The following is a 23256-nucleotide window of genomic DNA, read 5'->3' on the forward strand; positions in this document are numbered from 1 at the left end:
GTGTGTAGTTATTTAGATAATAACTAATCTGTTATTGTCGTTTTTCCTTCAGTGTCACATTTTGTTTTCTGGTCTGCAAACAAAAAATATTCTTGCAGTTAAACATGCAATTTTTTTTTACTTTTGCTATTGTTTGTCCTTTTAAAAGATCCTTTATTTTTCTTTATTTGGCCATATGGTGATGCATGATGGTAAGTATATTTCTACGTCATTAATTCAAGTTCCTTCGACTATTTTACTTGAACATTATATAAATATATGGGAAATTAGTATAATTTCCTAATCGAGATGTCACACTCTCCTGTATGATTTCTGTTTATATTTGAAACATTTCAAACTGCGTGTAAGAACCATGCCATCAGTATATGTTCACAAGAAACACATTTCCTGTCTTTGCAATGAAAGGGTTTTCTTTAATGACAGCCATACTACAAAATGTCAAAATAGATACTTGCAAGGAATTGAAAGATTAGCTAAAGCAGGTCAGTAAATCCTTTTAAAACATGGGTGAGTGCAGAGATTGACATTCACTGAGGAGATATAACACATGGCAGCGTTTCGAGATCAGTTTTCAGCTGCGGCTGCTGCTGCTAACTGTTGCAGCTTCTGAGGCAGGATGACAGTAGCGAAATGGACTTTGTCCTCCTTCAGTTTCTGTCTCACTGTCTGCATCGAGCCGAGCTCCAAGTACTCCTGATTCCTCCTGTCATACGGGGGCCAGGCAACGAGTCCAGGGCCGTTGGGAGAGCTGCAGACACATGCAAACATGTCACTGTGGCAATTAGGAAATGTTCAGGCAGGCCTCGGTGCCTCCTACTTCCTGGTACACCCATTAGTATAAAAGCTGCACATAATGAAGCTGTTGTCAGTGTGCTTGTCTTCTTTTGGTGTCGGAGTGTGGCTTGAGAATCCAATGAGCTGGTAGTTGTTTTCAAGGTCAGTTCTTAGGTGAATTACCTTTTTGTTTTTGTTAGTTCCCTGTTTTTTAGCTAAACTGTTATTTTCCCGCAGAAAATTACTTTTCATTAAATTGTAATCGTTAAGTCTGATTCTCGGGGGCCCGCCCAGACGGGGGTTGCTTCGGTCACCGGGCCTCCTGCTCCTCACAGAACTCATTTTGTTTCCTGCATACTTATGGCTTCATACCTTGTACTTAACATGCTCCGATGAGCTGAGGGGAACCGCGGGGATACGGTGGAGCCTCTATCATTCCACTGTGAATGGGCCGGTGGTGCCCAACTACAGCTGCCAACTTTGGGGAGTGTTTTAGGATTTAGGCAGAAGAGCACGCTCAGCGGTGATAATATGTGTGATCATGACTAGTGTTACAACTGTAGTAATGTATTTATAGAAGTAATTTAATTACTGTACACATGACATCCAGCCACGACGTGATGTTAAGCCTGGGGGACAGATGCTTAAACCTTTCTTGATGGATTTGGATGAAGACATGAAGCTCAGCTCTAATGATATTGTTGTCTGCGCTTACTCACCCAGTCCGCGTGAAACTGCCCCAGTACGACATCATGGTCCTGCAGAGCCTCTCATCCTCCGCGGTGATAATGCCTGAAAATGGGACGTCTTTCACCTTCGTGGTCACATTTATTTCTTGATTTATTCCACCATTCCCAGATATTAATATTACTTCAACCCTCACATGTTTGTGATGACACAAGATGTCTAACCCACCTGTGATTTGGATGTGGCCACTCCAGAAACACGCACCAAACACAAAGCCGACATCATCTGCATGATCTGCTTTCACGAAGCTCGGCCTGTTGCTTTTGTGAATGTCAGCACTGTACACAAACTCGTACATGTAAACCGGAATGCCTGCATCTGAATACATGGAGGAGAAGGTATGACGGTCAAAGATCACCTTGGAGGCATGTATGAACCTTGAGGCTTCCCTCGAGCGATTGCAAAAAGCATCAATTCATCTCCAGGCGCAACGGGAACGTCCGCGCACTCTCTCCGGACGAGCTCTCTGACCTGAGTGGTATCCGGCCACCTTGAGAACCGGCAGCGTCATCAGCAGGTCTCCCACGATCTCGGTGAACGCATCTCTGATCTCCTCTGGCGTTTGGGCATCTTTCATGTACTCGTCGGCGATGAGATCGTTAGCAGAGGAAGCCTGGAGCGAGGGAGGGGGGGGGGGGAGGGTTTGACCGTCAGGTTTCCCCTTCTGCAGCTTCACGACCTGCAATCTGTGTTGCGGCTGCGCAATAGGCCAGGCTCGTGTTCACTGTGTGGATGCTGTCCACGTCCCATGCGATGAATATGTGATCAATGTGTTTTCCCGACTATCCTTGTTGGTGAAAGCTCTGCTGCGTTGTTAGGAGACACTAAGTGTCAATAGGTTGAAAACTTCCTGTCGTGGACCAAGCAGACAAGGGACAATAAACCGGCTTTCAATTTAAAAAGTGGGTTAATTTCCCCCAAAATGTTGTTCAACAGTTACAGCTAAGAACTACCCGGAGTTATAGCACCCCTATTAAAAAATGTCAACAAAACATAACCCAAATAAAGTTAATACACATAAACTACATCAACAGACTTCCCGCTGAATTGTCTTCTTTGGTTTTCAACGGCAGCTTACACCCTATTTGTCTCTGGTTTCAGTCAGTTCCACCATGTAGATCTCCCCATCAGAGCCGTTGCTGGCAGAATATTCCTAGTCTCTTCTACGCAGATGTCTCCCCCTTTCCTCCTGGTCCCAATGTTGTTGTCCAACTCTGTTTTTCTCGACGATGCCCTATTCCTCTGCCTTGGATAGCTTGATACAGTTTGTCTGTTTTGCTTTCCTTTAGTGCTCGTTGCTCAGACCTCTTCACAAGCCATATACCAGATACACAATATGTTCATGCGGATGCTCGTTTACCTTTGACACCTGAATTACACAATGGCTTTTGATAACCATTCAATATAGACTCCTCAATAACTTATAAAAAGTCAGCTGACATTATTAAAAAAACAACTCTGCTTCAATTCAAATGAATCGTTCATCAGCGCTCAAAGATCTCACCCCTGTAGGGTTGAACATGTTCATCACTGCCAGCGCGGTCTCTCTGTTCATGCCGTTCTCCCAGCCGGGTGGGACGAAGCTCTGCGATGGGACAATGTTTCATCGTTCAATATAAAGATACAAATGATTTAATTTAATAATCAAGGAAAGCAGGTATGCTGGAGTTCTCAAAGAGGCTGTGTTAAGTGTCTCGTGTCTGCATGGTGGTGAAACGGAAAGCATTGAGTGCTGTGACCTGAGGCAGGATCCATCCAAACTCGTGGTTGGTTAATCCCATCATCACTGGAACCCGTAACACTTCTCTCCTCTTGAGCAGCTCCTCAGCCGTGTCGGTGAGAAACACGCCGTCCACCACGGCTCCCAGGAAGATTCTCATCTAAACGCAGCACACACCTTACTCAGTGGAGGAAATTAGTTTGTTCAACCTCTGCGTCGTGTCAGATGGTTTCTTTGTGAAAACATATACCTTTTCCTTTTAGCAGTCCACCATTTAAAAATGTTTAAAGACTAGAACAAGAAGGTTAGAAGGTTTTCTGATTAGTGTTGGCGTCCTAATCCCTCACTAATGACAGAAGGATTCTCGAAATGCCATGAAGCACACAATCAAATCACAGCTAAATACTTTTCAAAAACTTGTGCTCGCACATCTTCACGGGACTATTTACCTTTTTAGTTGCATCAACCAGCTCCTCTTTACTTTTCCCCCTCATGCACGCAACCACTTCCTCTGTGCTGCTGAAGTTGCATCCAGTGAGGTTGGCAACAATCTAGGTATAAGGAAGAGAGAGAATGTATAACTACTTCACATGTTTCCTGATATAAATATTCTCTAGACCAAAGTTAAGGTCCGTATTTATTTTAACCCGGTAGGTGTGAAAGTTGCTCAAAGAATATAGAATAGAATCTTCTTGGCTGTTGCCAGGAGGAGTCAAAACATCCAACAGCATCACTAGCAGTTTGCAAGTTGATGCTTAGTACTTTGCTGAAACGCCCCTGAAAGTCATTACACTATTTAAGAACATTAGCAATTCTGCTTGATCTCTGATCCATATAGCTTGATAACTTCTATTAGCTGCGCTAATATAAATGTGAATATCAAAAATGTGTAGTTTAACTTCGGTAACAGAATTTCCCATAGGCTATTTTGATCCAACTCTGCAGTCCCTTTCATCTCTACGGAGCCTCTAAGTATGCCGGGCACCTTATGACCCTTTTGCTGTCTTCTGACTTGCGGAGCCAGGGACATTTCAAGGACAGCCCTTTTCTACCACTGAGCGTGTCGATTCTGGCCCTTTTTTGTTTTCACTTTTGGGGGACTGTGCTCTCATCTACTTTTAACTGAGTTCTGATGAAACCACTGTAAGGCAAGGGAATTTATTTGTATAGCACATTAAAAAAAAAAAACAGGCAATTCAAACTGCTCCACATAAAACCATCCAAACATAAGGCGAAAGAAAAGGACATTTAACAACAGGTAAGATTAGAATAAAAGTTGGACTTTTAATGAAACAGCCAGAATCTGGTCCAAACCGGGCGGACGCATGCATTACCACCATGGCGGCCGCATACAAGCAAAAGTCGGACTATTATGACAGGGAAGACATCAGGGTCTGGGTAGGAGGTCGTTGGAGCAAGAACCCCTCTGATGTACGGTTTGGAGCGGTGGTCCTGACGTGGCGGGGCGCCCTTCACAAGAAAACGGACCAACTACTAACGGAGATGGGCATGCCTAGGACCGGGTGGAAGTTGCTGGTAGTTAAAGCACTTGAGGGATCGGTGAGATGCGCCGAAGCCTACGCCAGGCGGACCTCCCGCCGGAAAGCTCCCACCCACTGCAATGCCCCATGGTTCAGCCGAGCCTGATAGACCCATCGGAATACATTCCACACTTGAAGAATGACGGGGGAGATGATGTCAAACCCCGATAGGAAAAAGCCTGTCCCCATGCACACAAAGGTCAACCTCCCTTAAAGAGGAAAAACGGGGCTACAATGATGACATCCGTACATCGATGTCTGAGTAACCACAGAAAAATAGCAGCAGCTCAGACATGTATTTTGGTCCCAAACCATCCAGCTCTTCAGCAACTGTAGCATTTTAGTCTTTTTATTTTCGGTTAGCACGGCAGTGTTAAAATCTCAGAACAGAAGAGTGATGGGATCCACTTTCTTGGTCTCAGCGAGGACTCGAGCTTTAGCATTCTGACTGACTGACTTTGAACACACTGCTACAGCAGTCCAGTCTACGGAAGACGAGCGCATGGACTAGCTTCTGGCAGATCCAGTTGTTTATCTGTTCAATGCATTAACCCAACTCCTTGAGGGGATTATAGTTCCCTGGGGATACAGGTTCAGCAAACAGTTCTTCTCATCGTTACATATCACAGTACCTTGGCATGACCCAGGGGATGTTTTGTAGTGTAGGTGCCAAGTGTTGCCACTCCACTTTGAAAAATTGCCCTCTGAAACAGTCCTCTTGCTTGTGGAGAGAGAGTCTGTTCATAAGGAATGACAACTGTGCATTAACATGATTGAGCAACGCTGTGAAAATTCATATATAAATATATATTGTATGTCACTATGATGTTTATTTTCTTCTGATGACTGCTTTTCTTACCAATATTGATGCACTGATTCCTCCTGCCGATTCTCCAGCCACTGTGACAGTTTGTGGATCACCGCCGAAGGCCTCGATGTTTTCCTGCACCCATCTCAGTGCTGCCAGCTGATCCATGAACCCCCAGTTTCCCCGTGCGTGCTCGTCTCCAGTGCTTTGAGAGTGGAAAATATTTTCAGCAAGTAAAGTCTTCAAATGGTCATTGTGATACTTTAACGGTGTTCCCTTTATTTCAGACCGTCAGAAATGTGCAAGAGCAACATAAACTTACCTGAAGAATCCTAGGATGCCGAGGCGATACTGAATAATAACCACCACTATGTTTTCATACGCGGCCAATGGAGCGCCGTCAAACTGAGAGGCTGCACCCATTGACAGACCTCCTCCGTGGATCCACACCATCACCTGACACACAAAACAGGAGCCTGCTGGTCACAGGTGACCTCTCTGCGCAGAACGCACAGAAAGTGGCGTGGTGGTTAGCACCGTCGCCTCACAGCAAGAAGGTCCTGGGTTCGATTCCGCCCAGTGGCCTTTCTGTGTGGAGTCTGCATGTTCTCCCCGTGTCTGCGTGGGTTCTCTCCGGGTTCTCCGGCTTCCTCCCACAGTCCAAAGACATGCTCTTGGGATCAGGTTAATTGGGGACTTTAAATTGCCCGTAGATGTGTGGATGTGAGTGTGAATGGTTGTGTGTCTCTGTGTAGCCCTGCGATTGGCTGGCGACCAATCCAGGATGTACCCTGTCTATCGCCCGAAGTTGGCTGGGATGGACTCCCCCCCGCGACCCTGTGTGCAGGATAAGCGGTTTGACAATGGATGGATGGATGGATGGATGGGAATCTGGGGGGGACGTGTGCTGTTGGCGTGCGTCCAGCCTTTAGTGTCAACTGGGAACCCCTCCACTCCTTTGCGTCCTCTGGCGTTATAGAGGCCATTCGAGCGTGGACCTTATTGGGCCTTTTTACCGAGTGCACGCAGGTGTCTCTTTCTGTTAGTGTAATACGCAACACAATATCCCAAGGCAGGGCAGTTGCGCAACATTTCTGCAAGTGTCTCCAGAGTCGGGATCCCGAAAGAGATTCCGACTGACCAGGGCACCTCGTTCACGTTGAGTAGATTGAGGGAACTTTATTGGTTACTGGGCATCTATTTGGTCTATTAGTCCACGGATCTTCAACGTTTTTCAGGCCAAGGATCCCCAAATTTTGGGTTTGGTCCGCCATCTTTAAACTTTAAACGTTTAAATGTGAGCATGGACGCGATCTGATTGGCTGAATCAAGTCAATTGCATGAAAGGAGCTGTGAGTGAACCGGTGTCCAGCTTGGGAGCTGCTGTGGGGAGCTGGATGTGTGCGTTGCAGACTGAAAGATTCTCCATCAATCTATCTGTTTGCTACAATATGTTGGATTAATGTTAATGTGTATTGAAAGACAATGAATACAATTCTGATTCTGAAGACAAAAAAATAAAAAATTGGCTGAATTTTTTTATTTAAAAAATCTTATCCACCAAAAATTGTACTATCCCCCCCGCAGTACCTCCGCGGACCCCCTGTTGAAGACCTCTGTATTAGTCTATTTGGACCAGTGTGCATCATTGCAGATTGATGGTCTGGTGGAATGGCTGAATAAGACTTTAAAGTCCACTTTCCGAACGAGGAACATTTGGGGCGCCGTTTGTAAAATGTTGCACATTCTAAAATCCTGCGCAGTTGTGGTACATTTAGCATTATCATATGAAATAAAAAGCACAACAATATTTATATGTCACCTTTTAAACCATTTAGAGAGAAAGAAATGACCCTGTTCCTAACCAAGCAGCGTGGAGTTTGTATGATGTTTGGTGATTTCGGTTTTATTCCAAATTAGACTGCTCATGATGGGTCTGTGACTAGAGAGTTAAAAGGCCTCCACACTCTAAAGGAGAAACCTTTATTCTTTAAGGATTATTGTTGTTATTTGTGTTACGACTTTCTGCAGGTGCTGCATTATCCCCTTTGTCAGAGGCCTCCTTTTGCGTGCAATTGAATCAAGCGTCACACAAACGACGGTAAAGTATTCACCTCTTGGGCAGACAAACCACTTGGCCTCTGCTGACCTTAACTTGCATTTGTCTCCTGCAATGATTCTGACGACAGACGTGTAAATAATGACCGATATGTTCTCTTAACGTGTGGAAATTTGCTGATTACAGTAGAACCTACCCAACAGATTACAGCATTGTAATCTTTTTCAGTAAGTAAAGAATGAAGCTTTAAAATATGAGTTTTGTTCTGTGATATATGTTTTCATCTCAGCATTTGGAATCATGTATCTGAATGTTTTTCAACGTTAAAATATTCAACTGCAAAAAATTCAACATTAAAAAATTCAACTGCAAAAAATTCAACGCAAAAATTCAATGCAAAAAATTCAACTCCAAAAAATTCAACCCCAAAAAATTCAATCGTAACATCCGGGAACCCAAGGAAGAGCAATCAATTCTAGATTCAAGATCGGGAGCGTGCGTCGCGCAAAAGGAGCGAGCAACTTCGGCTTTTTCGACTATGATGACCGGATTTCAGCCATGTCCATTAATAACGGGGGCTTCGTTGAGTGTTTTAACTTTAACTTTATGCCATCAGTGTGGTTTGCGTCTGTAAGATTCAGTAATAGACAGCTGACATTTGTACATTAACAGACTGTATAGGACATGAACTAAGCGGAAGTTAAACGAGAGCGTACAGCAGGTCAGAATACGCGTTTTCTTCTAGTTTTGAATGATTTAATGATGCTGGGATGCTTCGACAAGCTATTAGGAGTGATTGGCGTTGGAGTTTTGAAACCAGGAACGCGGTTGTAGAGAACTTCAATCACCTTTTTTTTCACAATCCGATGACACAGATTTACTTCCATATTTATGGACTCGTCAATCGTCAATATATTTTTCCACCACATATCACAGAATTAGGGCGGCACGGTGGCGTGGTGGTTAGCACTGTTGCCTCACAGCAAGAAGGTCCTGGGTTCGATTCCGCCCAGTGGCCTTTCTGTGTGGAGTCTGCATGTTCTGCGTGGGTTCTCTCCGGGTTCTCTGGCTTCCTCTCACAGTCCAAAGACATGCTCTGGGGATCAGGTTAATTGGGGACTTTAAATTGCCCGTAGATGTGTGAATGGTTGAATGTCTCTGTGTAGCCCTGCGATTGGCTGGCGACCAATCCAGGATGTACCCTGTCTATCGCCCGAAGTTGGCTGGGATGGACTCCAGCCCCCCCGCAACCCTGTGTGCAGGATAAGCGGTTTGACAATGGATGGATGGATGGATATCACAAAATTACGCTTGTGATAGCCCGTTTGTAGGTGCAGTGTTTAAATATCGGTTGTACTAGCTTTACCTCTTTTTAAATCCCCCAATCATCATTATTACTATTAACTCTGTGATGCCATTTAGACACTTGGATGGTACAATTGAAAACAAATCAAAGCTCAACGGTTCTATACCCAAGATAAAGAAAGAGGTAGACAACGGTACAGAATCCCATACAGTCAAACAACAACAGGTTTTACTGCATTACTTTTCTACCGAGACGAGATTCTTTTTTGTCCACACCTGTACATACAGTCTGTTTAACTCACCGGCAATTTGTCCCCTTTAGTTGCCTCGGCTGGAGTGTAAATGTTCAGATACAGACAGTCCTCTGAAACCTCAGGTGGGGTGTATCGCATCGACATGGTCCTAGAAACGCTAACAACCGTTTCTGGATCTTGGATGCACCTGAAAGAGAAAGAATGAAGCGAGGGTCACCCAGAAAGAAAATAATGTTACTTAAATGGATGATTCAGCGTTTGCCTGGTCTTACATGGGAGGCTGGCGAGTGCAATCTTTCTCCCCCTCCCAGGGTTCCGTATCCTGGGGAGCAGCAAAGCGAAGGGGTCCAATGGGGGGCCGGGAGAAGGGGAGCCCCAGGTATTGCGCCACCCTCCTCCCCGTGCCTTTCGCCATCCCGTATTGCCCCCTGATTTGGCCCTTTTCCAGAGAGACCACAGGGTCATCGCTCCCTGTTAAAGGTACAAGTATGACTTTTGTGTGTCGAAGGGTCATTCTGATGTTTGTGCTGGGTTACATGGGAATGTTTATTTTACATTGACATATGTGATGGAGGGGTGTGGTGGTGACAGACGACAGGCAGACGAGCCTCGGAGTATCAATTGGTAAACCACCCCGACAATGCCGAGGGCACTTTGGCGTTCACTACCATTAATGGTGGTTCCTCTGATTTGCAGTGCGGGTGGTTCCCCAGGCGTCCACAGGATTTTCTCCCTTTGAACTGGTTATCTGGGTTGACGTCTTTGGACATTAACGGAGATTCAGTGAGGTAGCGCTAGCTTTGGCCTTGATGCGTTTGCCGTGCATATGGTTTGTGGTCATTTTGCGCAGGCACGACTTTAACCGCACATGTTTTGTTCTTGGTTATCACTTGCCCTAAATCCCCAAAATTTCCAGCCAAAGGATGATGATCCTTTTCGGGGGACTAGCTCCCTGCGGTGGTTGGCTGACTGTTAGTCAAGGACGTGCTTGATTTCATATGCAGCAGAGCTCGCGTTTTAATACGTCAATATTGCTGACAATCAGGCTCATTTAGTTGTGGCAGCCAAAATCATGATTAAAATTCAATTAATTGTGCAGCAACTACTTAAACCCCAACAGTTCACCCAATCCCTGTCAGAAGATGTTTGTGGTGTTTGCTTGTTCTCTTCATGCTTTCCTTTGTCTTTTTTTTCAAAGAAAGTCAAAAGAAAATGACATCTGATCTTAGACCGACCACGCAGATGGAGTTTCGGAAAGACAAATCTGCAACTATGCGTTGCTTGCCAGAAAACTCTGAGAGGCAGCCGATAAGAGCGGGGAACCTTTGGAACAAAGAGACTTTTTAGCACCAGGAAAGTCAGCGGAAACAACAGCTCAGGTAGGACTAGCATTAGCTTCTCACCACAGCGAACTGCAGTTGTAATTGTGTATTATCATCCTATTAATTGTCTGGTGATGGTTAAACCCGATAGCATGGTGAGTGGTGACGATGAAGAGGTCTTGGTTGTTGGTTTAGTATCCTGACTCATTATGCTTGAAATATTTATGATCACGGTTTTTCGCAATGAAGCTGAGCATTTGTCATAGTGGCTGGAGCATCAGAATGTCACACGGGGTAAAACAAATCACTTTCTTACCTGGTGCTGACTGTGCTATCGCTATCAGCACAGGAAGGAGAAACGCAACCAACTGAGCCGCCGCCCTCATCCTGACCGGCCTCGAGAACAGCACAGAGAGGACTGCAGTGAGCTTTTCAGTAACAAATCCCTCTGTCCCCTGTGCCGGCCCCCGAGGGAGGGGGTGGTGGGAGGTGCAGAGTGGTACTAAAGTTCATGCATTCTCCAAATTCAAACATCGCAACAGGTCAAGAACAGACAATGGCCCTGAACCCAAATGCACCAGAGGCAAGGTTAAAAAATAAATGTATGTAACAGTAGCAAGACTTGGCAATGGGACATGGGTACGCGCTATCACGCGGAACAAGACGAACTGGCACAGGACAAGCAGGGAGAAGACGGTAGCTGTGTCAGGAATCAGGAAACATTTATTGCCATAATATGTCAGACATAAAGAGGAATAAAATAAAGAATAATGCTATGGGTTAGTAGTATAAAAGCGAAGCACCGTGGCGCCATCGTCGGCGCCATCTTGGATAACCTGGGCCGTAGACCCAGACAAAGAAGATAATCTTCTTATTTCATTTAATTGAGGAAGATATGCTTCTCCTCCGGAGCATACAGGCTGAGAGAAGAATTTAAATTCAAATTAAGTCCGTTGGCCATGTACTTTCATCTAAATGCAGTAATGCAATCTCAAGGCAGAGAATATATTCAATCAATACTGTAAAAAAACACCACCTGTATGCAAGTATTTTTCTATTGCATGGGGTACAAGCTATTTTAACTTTAACCTTAAGATATTACAGAATATGTCCGAGCTACAGTACACACATCGTTCTCCTTCAGTTTGATGCTGCTTCCTCCTGCTCCATAAAACACAACTAAACGTAAAGTTCATAATCACGCAACAAAACAATAAGAGCAAAGCAAGTTCAGTTTCTTTGTGTATTTATTCTGTATCTTTATTGACTTAGAAAGTGATTTCAGGTTCATAACTTGTCTGCCTGAGCTCATTTTGATCCATTTCATGATAAGAAGTATAAACTGTACATAAAACGGTCATTAAAGTGACTTTTCCCTAATAACTACAGACAAGCCTCCCGATATTGTGAGCTGCTGGTTGTGTATGTTTGTTATAGATTTGTGTATGTATGCATGCTGGGATATGTTGATGATATATAACAGCTACAGCTAATATAGACGCACAGGGTAAGGGCACAAGTGGAAGCAACCAGGAAACAAACGAGAGGAAGGTAAACTTTCAAAATAAGACAGGAAATCCAGAGACAACATAGACACAAACTTGATTAAATGAACTTTTCGGGATATAACACAACAACTCAACATGATTTCTGTTGTAAAACCAAACGGACACAATGTTCTTTTTCTGAGAGGCGGTGAACAGAAAGCTTAGATTACACAACACATAATGTTTTTCTGTGTTTGATTTAGAAGGAGATGCGAGACTGTTCACATTAAGCGGACTCACTTTGGCCAGTTATGGCAGTTGGACGTAGAAAGTAAGGTTACGTGTTTCAGTAACTGCTACTGTCATATATATTGGTTGATTGATAGAGATTTCTATTATTTACTTGCAGTGCAGACTCCTACTGCTGTATGACCCCTGAATATTTAGACAGCTGGGATGACATTCTTCTCGCACTTTGTCCTTCATTCAGAAGAGAAGATAGATGGAATCTCCTCTGCCCTATGGATGCATTATTACTTTAAGCTTAAAGTACATGGCTAAACTGATTTGATTTGAATTTTCGTGGCATGCATATTGTGAGGTTTGTCCATTGTGGTCGTATTTGGCTGCACATTCAAGCGCACCTCCTCCCACGTTGTCCTCGTGAATTCCTTTCTGCTCAATGACTCTGTCCTGGTTTCATCTGAAATCCCTCACTGACCTTACAGATCCCTATTGGCTCAATATTACAATACATTCAATCATCACACCTTTGGCTTAAAACTTCTCCATGTGAACATAACATAACATGCATAATATTGATATCTAATAGGTAATACACTCTAATCATAATACATCTTAAATCATCACAGTTCATCACATGTCAACCATTATGTATGACTCAGTTTATATGATCCAAAATCAAACTATTTGTCTCACGGGGCAGTCCTACCTCCTTTTGCTCATGTACAGTGTAACAGGAGACCAAAACTTCCAAAAGGGAGAAAATGTGACCCTTCCCGTAGGGCTTTAACGTTACATTGTGGCAGGATGTTATGTATACACTAATTATATGACAAATGAATACAAATAGTGTTTAATTCATATTGCAGTAATTCGTCTAACATACTAATGTAATATCTAATAAGACACAAACTGTGATTCTAATACGAATCATTATCATATATATTATAAGCCTCAAGGATTCACAGGAGGGTCAAGGAAGTGAGAGTTTACCATAAAGAGATGGGAGGGGATGCGTAAATTCCGCCTTTTTTAATTCCGCCTGGTGTTCAACAAAGCTTCCGTGTCTGTAACCGGAAAGTAGTCTGCAATCTATCGTGGCTTAACAACCAGCCAATACCGGCCACAGCTGCGTACATTACACGTATTTGCCCGCGGTGCAGAACAAGGTGAGCTACAGAGGAGAGCTTGTGCTGCCGGCTCTGCTTGATGAAGGTGAGAACATTTAGAACGTCTGCCTTGTTTAGACTAGGAACATGTTGGTAGCACAGACAGTTTGACCTGATTCCCAACCTTGCTTTCACTACCGTGTTAGATACCAAGAGGCCACCTGTCGGGGGTTTGACTCGTCTCAATGGATGTCTTTGTTTCTTCCTTTGTTATCTTACTATGCTGACCTTGGAAAGTGAATTGTGTGGCACACTGCAACAAAAAATCTGTGAAATATACGGTAAATTACTGGCAGCTGTGGTTGCCAGAGGTTTACCGTAAAAAATAAAGTGACACCGTATAAGACATTACGGTATGTTTTTTTGCACCCGTAAAATTCCCAGTTAAGAACAGTTTTGTTTAGAGAAAACCACTATTAAAAAAACAGATACACCGTAAAAAGAAATCTGTGAAATATACGGTAAATTACCGTTTTATTTGTATAAGACAATACGGTATGTTTTTTAAAAACAGCATTTATTCTGTACCTAATTAAGGTCTTTCTCAGAGATAAACACAGTACAGTTGTACTGTGTTTTGAGTTACGGTATTTTATTACAAAGTTCAAAGCAAATTGCAAATTGTTGGTATCAACATCCAGGAGCGGGTCGGGACCTTCTGCTTGAGGACTTGTATCATCAGGGCCCGGTTTTTCAAAAGTAATCCACTAGGATTTTGGATAACGGATTGGCTCAAATCTTGAAAATGGATTTTTCAAAAGAAAAAACGGATTACATAATCGGATTAGATCACGTAATCCAATCTTGGTTTAGATCCGGATCAAACCTTTAGTTTGGGTTTTTCAGAACTTTTTTGTAGGATTTGGATCACTTTGATCCAAAAAATCTGGATTAAACTGATCCCATCAGAAGGGTGGATTCAGCGTAGATTTCATGCCCAAAATGTAATGAAAACTTTAAAAATGTATCAAATAATACTATATTTGGATGACGCAGTATCTTACAAGATATCCTATTTATTCATAAGGTTTTAATTTTATTTGTCCGTCAGTGATTAGGTAGGCTTTAACGTATTCAGCCTTTCAGTATAGGCCTACAGCAAAGTAGAAAGAGTTCGGCCTCATAAAATAATCCCCCAAACAGCTGTCAAAATTGACCAAAAACAATACATTTTATTCTGTCACTAATTGATCATATATATTCATCACAATTGAAAATATTTTTGTTTTTAGGATATTTAGTAGTGATGCATGCAATGATTACAGAATAACCAAAAAAATGCAAAGAATGGCAATCACTGATTTTTGAAATCCAAAACAAATCCAAATCAGAAATAGTGTCTAACTATTGCGTCCCTTGTTGCTCATCCTGTTTGCTCGTTCTGGCAGAGGAACAACTGACTCTGACCAAACTGCAGCAAACCAAGGCCAGACTTGAGATCCACCTCCTAAAGGCTACGCTCAGACAAGCTGGTCTCCCCACATCAGATGAGGAAGTCTGAAATTATTGTGGAGCATTACAGTAGTCCGTACATTTAACAGAGACAGATTATATATTTTTTAAGTTATAAATGTAAAAATTACGGTACAGGGTGTTTTTCATAATACGGTGTATTTCCGTTATCGGTACACTGTTTAGTACAATTAACAGTAAGAAAATGTATTTCTTACAAGAAATAGATGCATTAATTACGGTTTGCGCTGATATATACATATACGGTATTTCAATGTGATAGAAACAGAAGATGACCTATTTTTAATCAACGGTCTTTTACCGTTGCGATTTAACAGTTTATTACCGTAAAATCAACATACTTTTTTTACAGTGCAGGGGTGTAAAGCCGCCTCGGCCCGGTGCTACTAAAATGATGTTGAGTGTTTAACTCAACAGACAGATGCAGAGCGGAGTGAGCGGACACGAAGGTAAGGTTTAATGTAGATGTGGACTGGACATGATCTGTTCGCTGCACGGCACCCAAATACGAATGGGCCTCATTTACCAAATGTTCTCAAGAACAAATTTGTGCTTCATCTCCACTTACGCAGTTTTCACACAGATTCTGGCATACACCAATGTTCTTATTTGGGATCTGTTCTTGAACAGAATTCACGCACACCCAGGACCACTCTTACACACAATTGAGAGCTGACAAAATAAGTAGTTACACCGTTTTCGTCTGTTTTATTTTAAAATGGAATATTTCTCTCTTTATAATTCCATCCATCCATCTTCAAACCGCTTATCCTGCGCACAGGGTCGCAGGGGGGCAAGAGCCAGCCAGTCAAACCCGGGACCTTCTTGCTGTGAGGCGACCGTGCCGCCCTCCTTTATATTTTTTCAGCTAATTATTTTCATTTTACACACAATTATGTGTCCGGATGCATTCACTGCATAGGTAATTGCATTCCCTGCATCGGTTTTATTTACCGCTTTGTAGCCACGGCTGACGCTGCTTAATATGATGTTGAGTTTTGCGCCTACTTCTTGCAGCAATATCTCACTGAAGTGTTTCTTTTTCTCGGAGTCGAGGCCTCCACAGTCTTTCTGACATTTCTCTGAGTGTGCACACGGCTCTGCCATCTCATGCCCTTTTAATGGGAATTAACGGTGCGTAAACCCATGCGAAACAGGAGCAACGGCGCACGAGCTTTCAATTTCTGACATATTGGGATTCATCATTCAAAGACCGCACCTGCGAACAATTCCGCTGTTTAGGGACACGTCATGGATCACAGGTAGACTTTTCTTGGGAACTTTCATAAGAACAAATGTAACAAATGACTCATTGGTGAAGATATTGGCCAATTGCTGAATAAATAAAAGCTGATTCTGAATGAGGCCCAATGTTCTGAAACGAATGTGGGCAACTACGGCCAACGAGTGAAGAGAGCGGAGTCGTGTGGGTGAATTCCGTCGAGCTGCTGCCTTCTGGATGAGCCGCAGAGGTTGAATGGCACTATCGGGTAGACCTGCTGAGAGGGAGTTTCAGTAGCCACGGTGCGAGATGACCGCAGCCTGAGGCGCCTTCTGGGTGAGAAAGGGGACGTATTCTCCTGACGTTGTGCAGCATCTGTATACACAGGATCGTGTTGTTTCTGTGATTGTTGGCAGTGAGGGAAAGTGGACTGTCGGGTGTCACACCGAGGTTCCTGGAAGTCATCTGAGATGACATCTGAGGAGACGGAGGAGGTAGCTGGAGAATAGTGGCCGGGGGGGTCCTCTTACCTCTTACACACCGGCTCGATGAAACAGTGAGCAGACCCTGTCAATCTTCAACGGCAGTGATCAGGTTTGGCAACACTGTAAGGATTTCATTGTACAGAGTGACGCGTTAACTGGAAACATGAAAATAAATATATTGAATCTTGAATTCAACCTTGTTCGGCTATGAGGTAGATTTACTTACGAGCATTCAGATACTATTACTGATCTATGAAACAAAGATTCCATGACGCTGCTGCTGTGACGAAGCTATGACCCTGACACTATTACTAATATTATTATTATAATACCCTTCGTCTTTTGTTTAACCCATGTAATGTGTTACAGGTGTATTTTTCTGTGTGCGTTGTTTGTGATGTTGTAAAAATGTTCATGCTGGCCTCTTTTTTTTTTTTTACTTTAATGAACCTATCAAATCCATAAAGGTCCATTCAACTTCATACAATCACAATAATTGAAGTCAAGGGACTGGAATGTGCATTGCAATAACAGTACTGTTGAGTGTGGTAGAATGTCCCAAATGATTGCAAACTGCATGCAACAGAACAGTAAAATGATATTTGGACTGTACTTGTGTTGGGAAAAACCTGCATTTCTCTTGTCTGGTCTTCAGACCACTCAAAGCTCCTCAACCCTTCACGTCATCATTCATACCCATATATACACACTGACGACAGGACACACACAGTGACACTCGCTTAAAATATGAAATATAGCCGGACTGATTCGTGGTGTGTAACCAAATGAAAGAAAATATGTATAAATGAGCACTTAATGCATACAGATGCTTTCATACAGGTCTGAAAGTGATGGTTCGGTCCAAACGGTCTCAAGTCTTCTGCAGACTGCATCGTGTGTTCTTCAAGGATTGCTCCGTATTTGGCTCCATCCAATCTTCCCCTCACAGTTTCCCTGGAGATGCTGAAGAGAAGCACACAGCTTCTTCCACGTGTTTGCTGGGTCTCCCACACGGCTGATGCCAAACTCCAAACAGGATTTCTTAGATCCCCAGCGGTGGATCTTTGCATCCCGTCCAGATTTCCCATGGGCCTCTTGGTTGTTTCTCTGATTCATCTTCTCCTTGTCCGGATGGTCAGTTTAGGTGGACGACCTTTTCTTGGTAGGTTTGTGGTTGTGCTATGTTCTTTCCATTACTTGATGATGGATTTTATGGTACTTTGTGAAATGTTCAAAGCTTGGGCTATTTTTTTATAACCTAAACCTGCTCCGTACTTCGCTACAACTTTATCCCTGAGCTGTTTGTTGTGCTCCTTGGTCTTCATGACGCTCCTTAATCAGTAATGCTTTCTTACAAACTGAGGCCTTCACAGAACATGTGTATTTATACTGAAATTAAATTTGCATTTACTAATCAGTGTTGAACTCAACACATTTTTTTGCACATCATTTTGAAATCCACATAAACTTTCCCCCAACTTCCAGATGATGGACTATTTTGTGTTGGTCCATTACATAAAATCCCAATGAAATCCATTTGAACCTGGTTATACCATCACAAAATGTAGTGAAGTCTGAGGGGGTTGGATTCCTATGCAATGCACTGTATATGACGAGGAGCACTGACACTGCTCTAGAGGAGAACTTTTTACTAAGACACCTCAGGTTTGCTTTTCCTCTGAACATGCATGGGTGTGAAGGCTGCAAGTCACCATTGCCATTAACTAAACTTGGTTAATTATCCTCAAAAGATGAATCTCCTCCCAATCTTAAATCATCTCAACCCTGCCGGTGTGGCACTGCCCTGTTTAGGTGCACCGAGCATGGGATTTGTCTGACCAATAAGCCCTCTGTGAGGCACTTTTGTGATTTGAAAGATGGCCACTAGATGGCACAAGTGATGTTAGCTGGTGAGGAGCCAGCATCCATCTCCTCTGGGTGTTTTGTTTTTGGGTGAGCAGAGAGCCCGGTTGTCCTCCAATTAGTGGATTGGCGGATGGATTCCAGGTCCAGCTGACCCACATGTCCGTGTGTCCTTGGGCAAGACACGTAACCCCTAACAATGCTTCTTAAGCTGTGACGAAGGTGCGTGAAGGATGCGATTGCTAGTTACCGATGGCCAGATGGCACTGTGAAGCCTGTTAAATCATTTGAGGGGCCGCGAGACTAGAAAGGCACTACACATGTGCAGTCCATTAACAATGTAAGAGCTTATTTGACAGAGCAATATGTGTGACCCTTGACTCCTTGAAAAAAAATGAAATGTCATGTTTTCAGCCAGGTTTCTTTAGTTATAGTTCACTGATGTGGTGGTTCGATCCTTTGCAAAATACATATGAGATATTGTCTTACTAAAGTATGTGACGAATCAACGACGAGAACACCACACACTTTATTTCCCCTGCCGTTTATAAAGCAGTGTTCATAGTGTGTGTTCCCATCAAAGCCTTAATATACAGCATAGCTCAAGGGTACTGTTTCACTTTGAGCAGTACCTAAAGCAATAACTTCAATCTGAGTCATTCAAGCAGGAAACTAGAACAGTTTGTCGTCAGCCTTAAAGGAAATCCTGGATAATCTCATGTCTGTATCACATCTCAACAGGAACAGTACAACGAAAGCATGCAGAACAATATCATGTGCTTTTTACTTGATTAAATGGGACATTTTAATAATAATGACACCAAGTTATTTGGGGTGACACAGTGGCCTGAAATGTGTGCGTTCCAAGGTTTTCTTAAGAAAGAAAAAAAACAGTTACCTGACATTGAACAAATCCCTTATTTTTCACTTTACACCCTAAACAATAGGGATATGCGTTTATGAATTATAATTTAAAGATTTAAAGTTCCACAGTGCCACAAGATACATACTACTATGTACTAATGAATCAATGTATCAATGGCATGGTTTATTTCAGGTATAGTTCAATTATCCTGCGGTAAAACTATGGGTATAATAAGCATTTTATTTCATTGTGTTCTATCGAAAAATGTCCTGCTCCACGTGTCATAACAGTTGATCCAATCGGAGATGAGTGCGACCCTGACGTCACACGCAAGGGGCGTGCCCAGAGGCGCGCGCGCGCCCCTTGCTCGCTAGTAAGCGGCGGTGACTGGAGCGCTGCTGCTCTGTGGAAAGTGGCTCCCCGGTTTTAGTGACGGTACAGCGGGACCGAACTTGGCAGAAACAGCCCGCAGCCGCAGCGCTCGACGCCGGGCAGCCGCTAGCGTTCACCCGCCAGGATATCCCTCCGAAGATAAGCTCGCCGTGTCCGCCAACAGACGCGACGCGGCGGCGGGGGCGGTTTACCGGGCGAAAGGAATAACGTTTGCAGGGGGGGGAAACGGGCGAGAACGGGGTGAGGGTGAAGGTATTCGTGCGACGAACCGGAACCAGGAGGACAGTGACGAGCGACGAGCGGACCCCGCGCTTAGCTGCCGTGGCAGAAGACACCAGAGCGCAGGCGGGTCATGCGGATCTCTCCGCTCGCTGGTCGGAGCGCCGCGTCGCGGCAGTGAACCGCGCGGCGTTGCGGGGCGGAACGAGAGCACGAGCCCGAAGAAGCAGACCCCTTCTCCTCCGGAGAGAAGAGCCGCCATGTCCCGGAGGAAGCAGAGCAAGCCCCGGCAGATAAAGCGTAAGGATGAAACCGGCTCCTCGCCTAATGTTGTTGTTGTTGTTGTTGTTGCTGCTAGTTGCAGTGCGCGCAGAGCCACGCGCTCCCCGCGAAGGAGGCGCGTGTTTCGTGCGCCGCGTGCGTTGCGTCCACTTCAAAGTTAACGAGTGACGTTAATACGGAAACTCAGCCGCGTCCGCTGCAGGGCGATGGCACCGTTCGTGTGCACAGTACACGACTTGGACCCGCAAAGAAGGCCGTTTGCTTTCGATGACATCAGCTGATTGGACCTTAACGCGCAAGATCAGTCGCCGTCCGGATCCAGCACTTGGGTCCCAGTGACGCAGACTCCGCGGTGCGCAAACGGCGTCTGGAAGTCGCTATCTGTTGAAATAATAATAATAATAATAATAAAAAAAAAAGTTGTCGTCTATTAGCCGGGTGGAGAATGCTTTGTCCGCCAGCAGCTTGAGCCGCAGCTGCGGCTTCCTGTTGAATTCTGCCGTGGAAACGTCAGTGTTCTCTGCAAAAGGAGGGGTGATGTGGGCAGAGATAGGGCGGCGATCCGATGTGAGCCCGGATAAAGATTAAAATTGGATCTCTTTTTTTTTTTTTTTTTTTTGTTTTCTCTCCGAGGCCGCCGTTGCATTCCCCCCCCCCCCCTGGCTTTTTCACTTCTACTCCCCCCGGAGATGGGGCGTCAGATTGGCCCGCCTGGCTGATCTCCCCTGCTGATAGCTGCTTACAATTGGATCTCCTCTTCTTTTTTTTCCCCCCCAGCTATCCCTTTAACTCAATAATGCATCTTGGGGCCGCCTGAAAGGCCTTTTTTTTCTTCTTCTTCTTTTTCTCGCATGCTCTCCGTGCTTGACGAGCTCTTCCTGTTCATAAAAACGTGTGAAGGTTTATCGCTGATCATTCAAAGTTGATATAGAAGCATATTGATGACGTTGTGATTAGACTCTCCTCTGGCGTGTTGCGCTCGGGCCTGAGAAACGGCCAAAGTTCGATTTTTAATTGTAGCGGTCTGCAGATTAAAAAAAATCTATGTATCTATTCTGCAAGCTGCAGTTGAAATGGAAACATGACGCTTGTTTGGTCAGTTTATCGCTTTGAGCAAATAATAAAATAATATGTTGTCGTCCGCGATTGTGTTCGCAGAAAGCCGGTAACGCTTGAAAGGCCGCAAAGTATCACCGTCCACGAATAGCGTTACAAATGACATCAACAAGTGGACATTTCTGGACCAAGCGAACCCGATCGAGTGCCGTAGTTCTGTTCTGCGGTTGGTGGATTTTCTGCTTGGCGATCAAACGCGAACAAAAGGTCGCGTGGGCGAGAAGGCTTGTTCCTCCGAACATCCCGACGTCTCGCTTTCTGTGTTGTTATTCCTCGATCGCAGGCAGCGCGTCCGGAGGAGCCGTTGCTCGGAGAGACACTTGATCTCGGTTCCCGGCAGAAGCTGCGTGGATGATGCACGTTCAAAGGCCCACCTGAAAAGTTGGGGTCCCCACCGCGCCAACGGGATTTCCTTCTCTGTGGCCAAACGAATCTCGTCATTCTGACACATTTTGTTCTGCAAGATCCTGGTCCTGTTACGAGCAAACGAGCGCCACTGTTACGATTCCTAAAGCGCGAAATCAATCAAGTAAATTGAAGACTCTTAACCTGCAGTGCTGTCTATCAGCAGCTACTTCAGTTAGCCAGTAACCTGATGTCGTTCTTCAAGGTTGTCACCCACACCCATTCGATCTGCAGCAATGGCCGCTGTCCATAACTCGTCATGTTGTTGTTTTTTTTGCCCCTTGCAGCTACGGATGAGTTTTTTTTGACGTAGATAAGTTATTTTTAGGTGCTCACTTTCTTCCTCATGTTGAGGCTCGTAAGCGCTTCTTTGACGCCCGCTATCGAGCTGTGTCCGCTGGGTTGGCGTTAAGGGTCTCTGGTTGATGAGGTCTTCTGCAGGTAGTCTGCAGTCTGTCACTCTTGTTTCCGGAGGCCTGTCATCGGTGCAACTCCCAGCTGGCGCGTACAGTAAAGCCAGCCTGGAGATGCATCCCAGACCCCGACCCCTCACGAACCCAGGCTAGACAAATGCACGAGAGGGACCGGTGCTCCTGGTCCACTACGCCCTTCCCCCCCTGCTGCGTGCGCTCTTTAAAAAGAGACTCCTAGCAGCCTACGTTTAACAGTGGTGTGCCACGCAGCATGTGGGATCTATGGCAGTGCATCCATCAAACGGACCTCAGGCTTCTCACATACGGTCCTATGGGGCCAGAACCTTTGGTGGGGCCCTCTGGCTGTGTGTCTGACACCCGGTCCGATAGGTGTCTGAGTCCAGCTGCGGATTATGCTTTTTAAAGAGAAACGAGTAAACGTCTTCGAGAAACCCAGGTAGCGTGTTATTCATTTCCTTTACATGTGAACTCACTTGTTGCTGATGCTCGGCGAGCGAAACAACGGTGTTAGCTTAGCAATTAATTGGCTTCGAATCTATTGAAAATATACAAACAAAGTTATTTGTTCTCATTCACTTCAACTTTATTTTTTTTTGGTGGGCGAAAAAGTAACATCCCTATGATAAACTGAAGGCTACTTCCGTAACCTCCACTTCATCACCAAGGCAAACGGGTGATAAGGGCCGAGTGTTTACCAAACGCCCGTCTGCACCGCTGTGTATAAGGATGACACCCAACGCGGGGTTAAAACGCCAACGCTGTTGACCGGTTCTTTGGTCCGAAAGTTACCGCGGTTTCAGTTTGTGATTCTCCTGACCAAAACATTTCACCCCACTTCTCTGACCGGAAACAACTTTGGTAAAACTACTGACACACACACACACACACACACACACCGTGGATCTCCCGCCTAGCAACCGTGGATTAGGTCCGGGGCCTTCTGTGGGTCGAAAAAGTGTGTGTCGGCGCAGCAGATGGATATTTGTCTGTGTCCCTTTGTGCGTCATCCTCCCCCAACGGTTAGCGATCTTTTCAGCCTGATAAGGCTCCCCTCCTCGATGGGGCGATAG

At 44.6% G+C, this 23256-nt stretch overlaps 2 protein-coding genes across 2 annotated transcripts in view; one reads left to right on the forward strand and one right to left on the reverse strand.

The window, feature by feature from the left end:
* Window positions 1–392: 392 nt before the first annotated feature.
* On the reverse strand, window positions 393–11005 carry LOC120809037 (carboxylesterase 5A). The gene is made up of 13 exons (XM_040162559.2): window positions 10847–11005; window positions 9481–9679; window positions 9257–9395; window positions 5913–6046; window positions 5642–5795; window positions 5415–5519; window positions 3691–3792; window positions 3261–3401; window positions 3026–3106; window positions 1993–2134; window positions 1690–1839; window positions 1494–1566; window positions 393–748 (listed from the first exon to the last, which is right to left on the reverse strand). The coding sequence occupies exons 1-13, from the start codon at window positions 10914–10916 to the stop codon at window positions 565–567; spliced, it is 1674 nt and encodes a 557-aa protein (XP_040018493.2). The 5' UTR covers window positions 10917–11005; the 3' UTR covers window positions 393–564.
* Window positions 11006–19694: 8689 nt separating this feature from the next.
* Window positions 19695–23256, forward strand: part of LOC120809111 (zinc finger protein ZFPM1) — a 72364-nt gene continuing 68802 nt past the window's right edge. The window contains exon 1 of the mRNA XM_040162712.2: window positions 19695–20249. Within this exon, the coding sequence (XP_040018646.2) occupies window positions 20210–20249 (40 nt within the window). The 5' untranslated portion in view covers window positions 19695–20209. The remainder of the gene's footprint in view (window positions 20250–23256) is intronic.

The sequence above is a fragment of the Gasterosteus aculeatus genome, chromosome X (assembly GCF_964276395.1).
Source record: "Gasterosteus aculeatus chromosome X, fGasAcu3.hap1.1, whole genome shotgun sequence".
Classification (NCBI taxonomy): Eukaryota; Metazoa; Chordata; class Actinopteri; order Perciformes; family Gasterosteidae; genus Gasterosteus; species Gasterosteus aculeatus.

Coding starts and splice junctions, on each gene's coding strand:
- LOC120809037 (XM_040162559.2), bottom strand. CDS start 10,916: ATGAGGGCGGCGGCTCAGTTGGTTGCGTTTCTCCTTCCTGTGCTGATA. Junction 9,680..10,846: donor GATAGCACAGTCAGCACCAG/GTAAGAAAGTGA, acceptor TACCTTTAACAG/GGAGCGATGACCCTGTGGTC. Junction 3,402..3,690: donor TGGTTGATGCAACTAAAAAG/GTAAATAGTCCC, acceptor TGCTGCGTTTAG/ATGAGAATCTTCCTGGGAGC.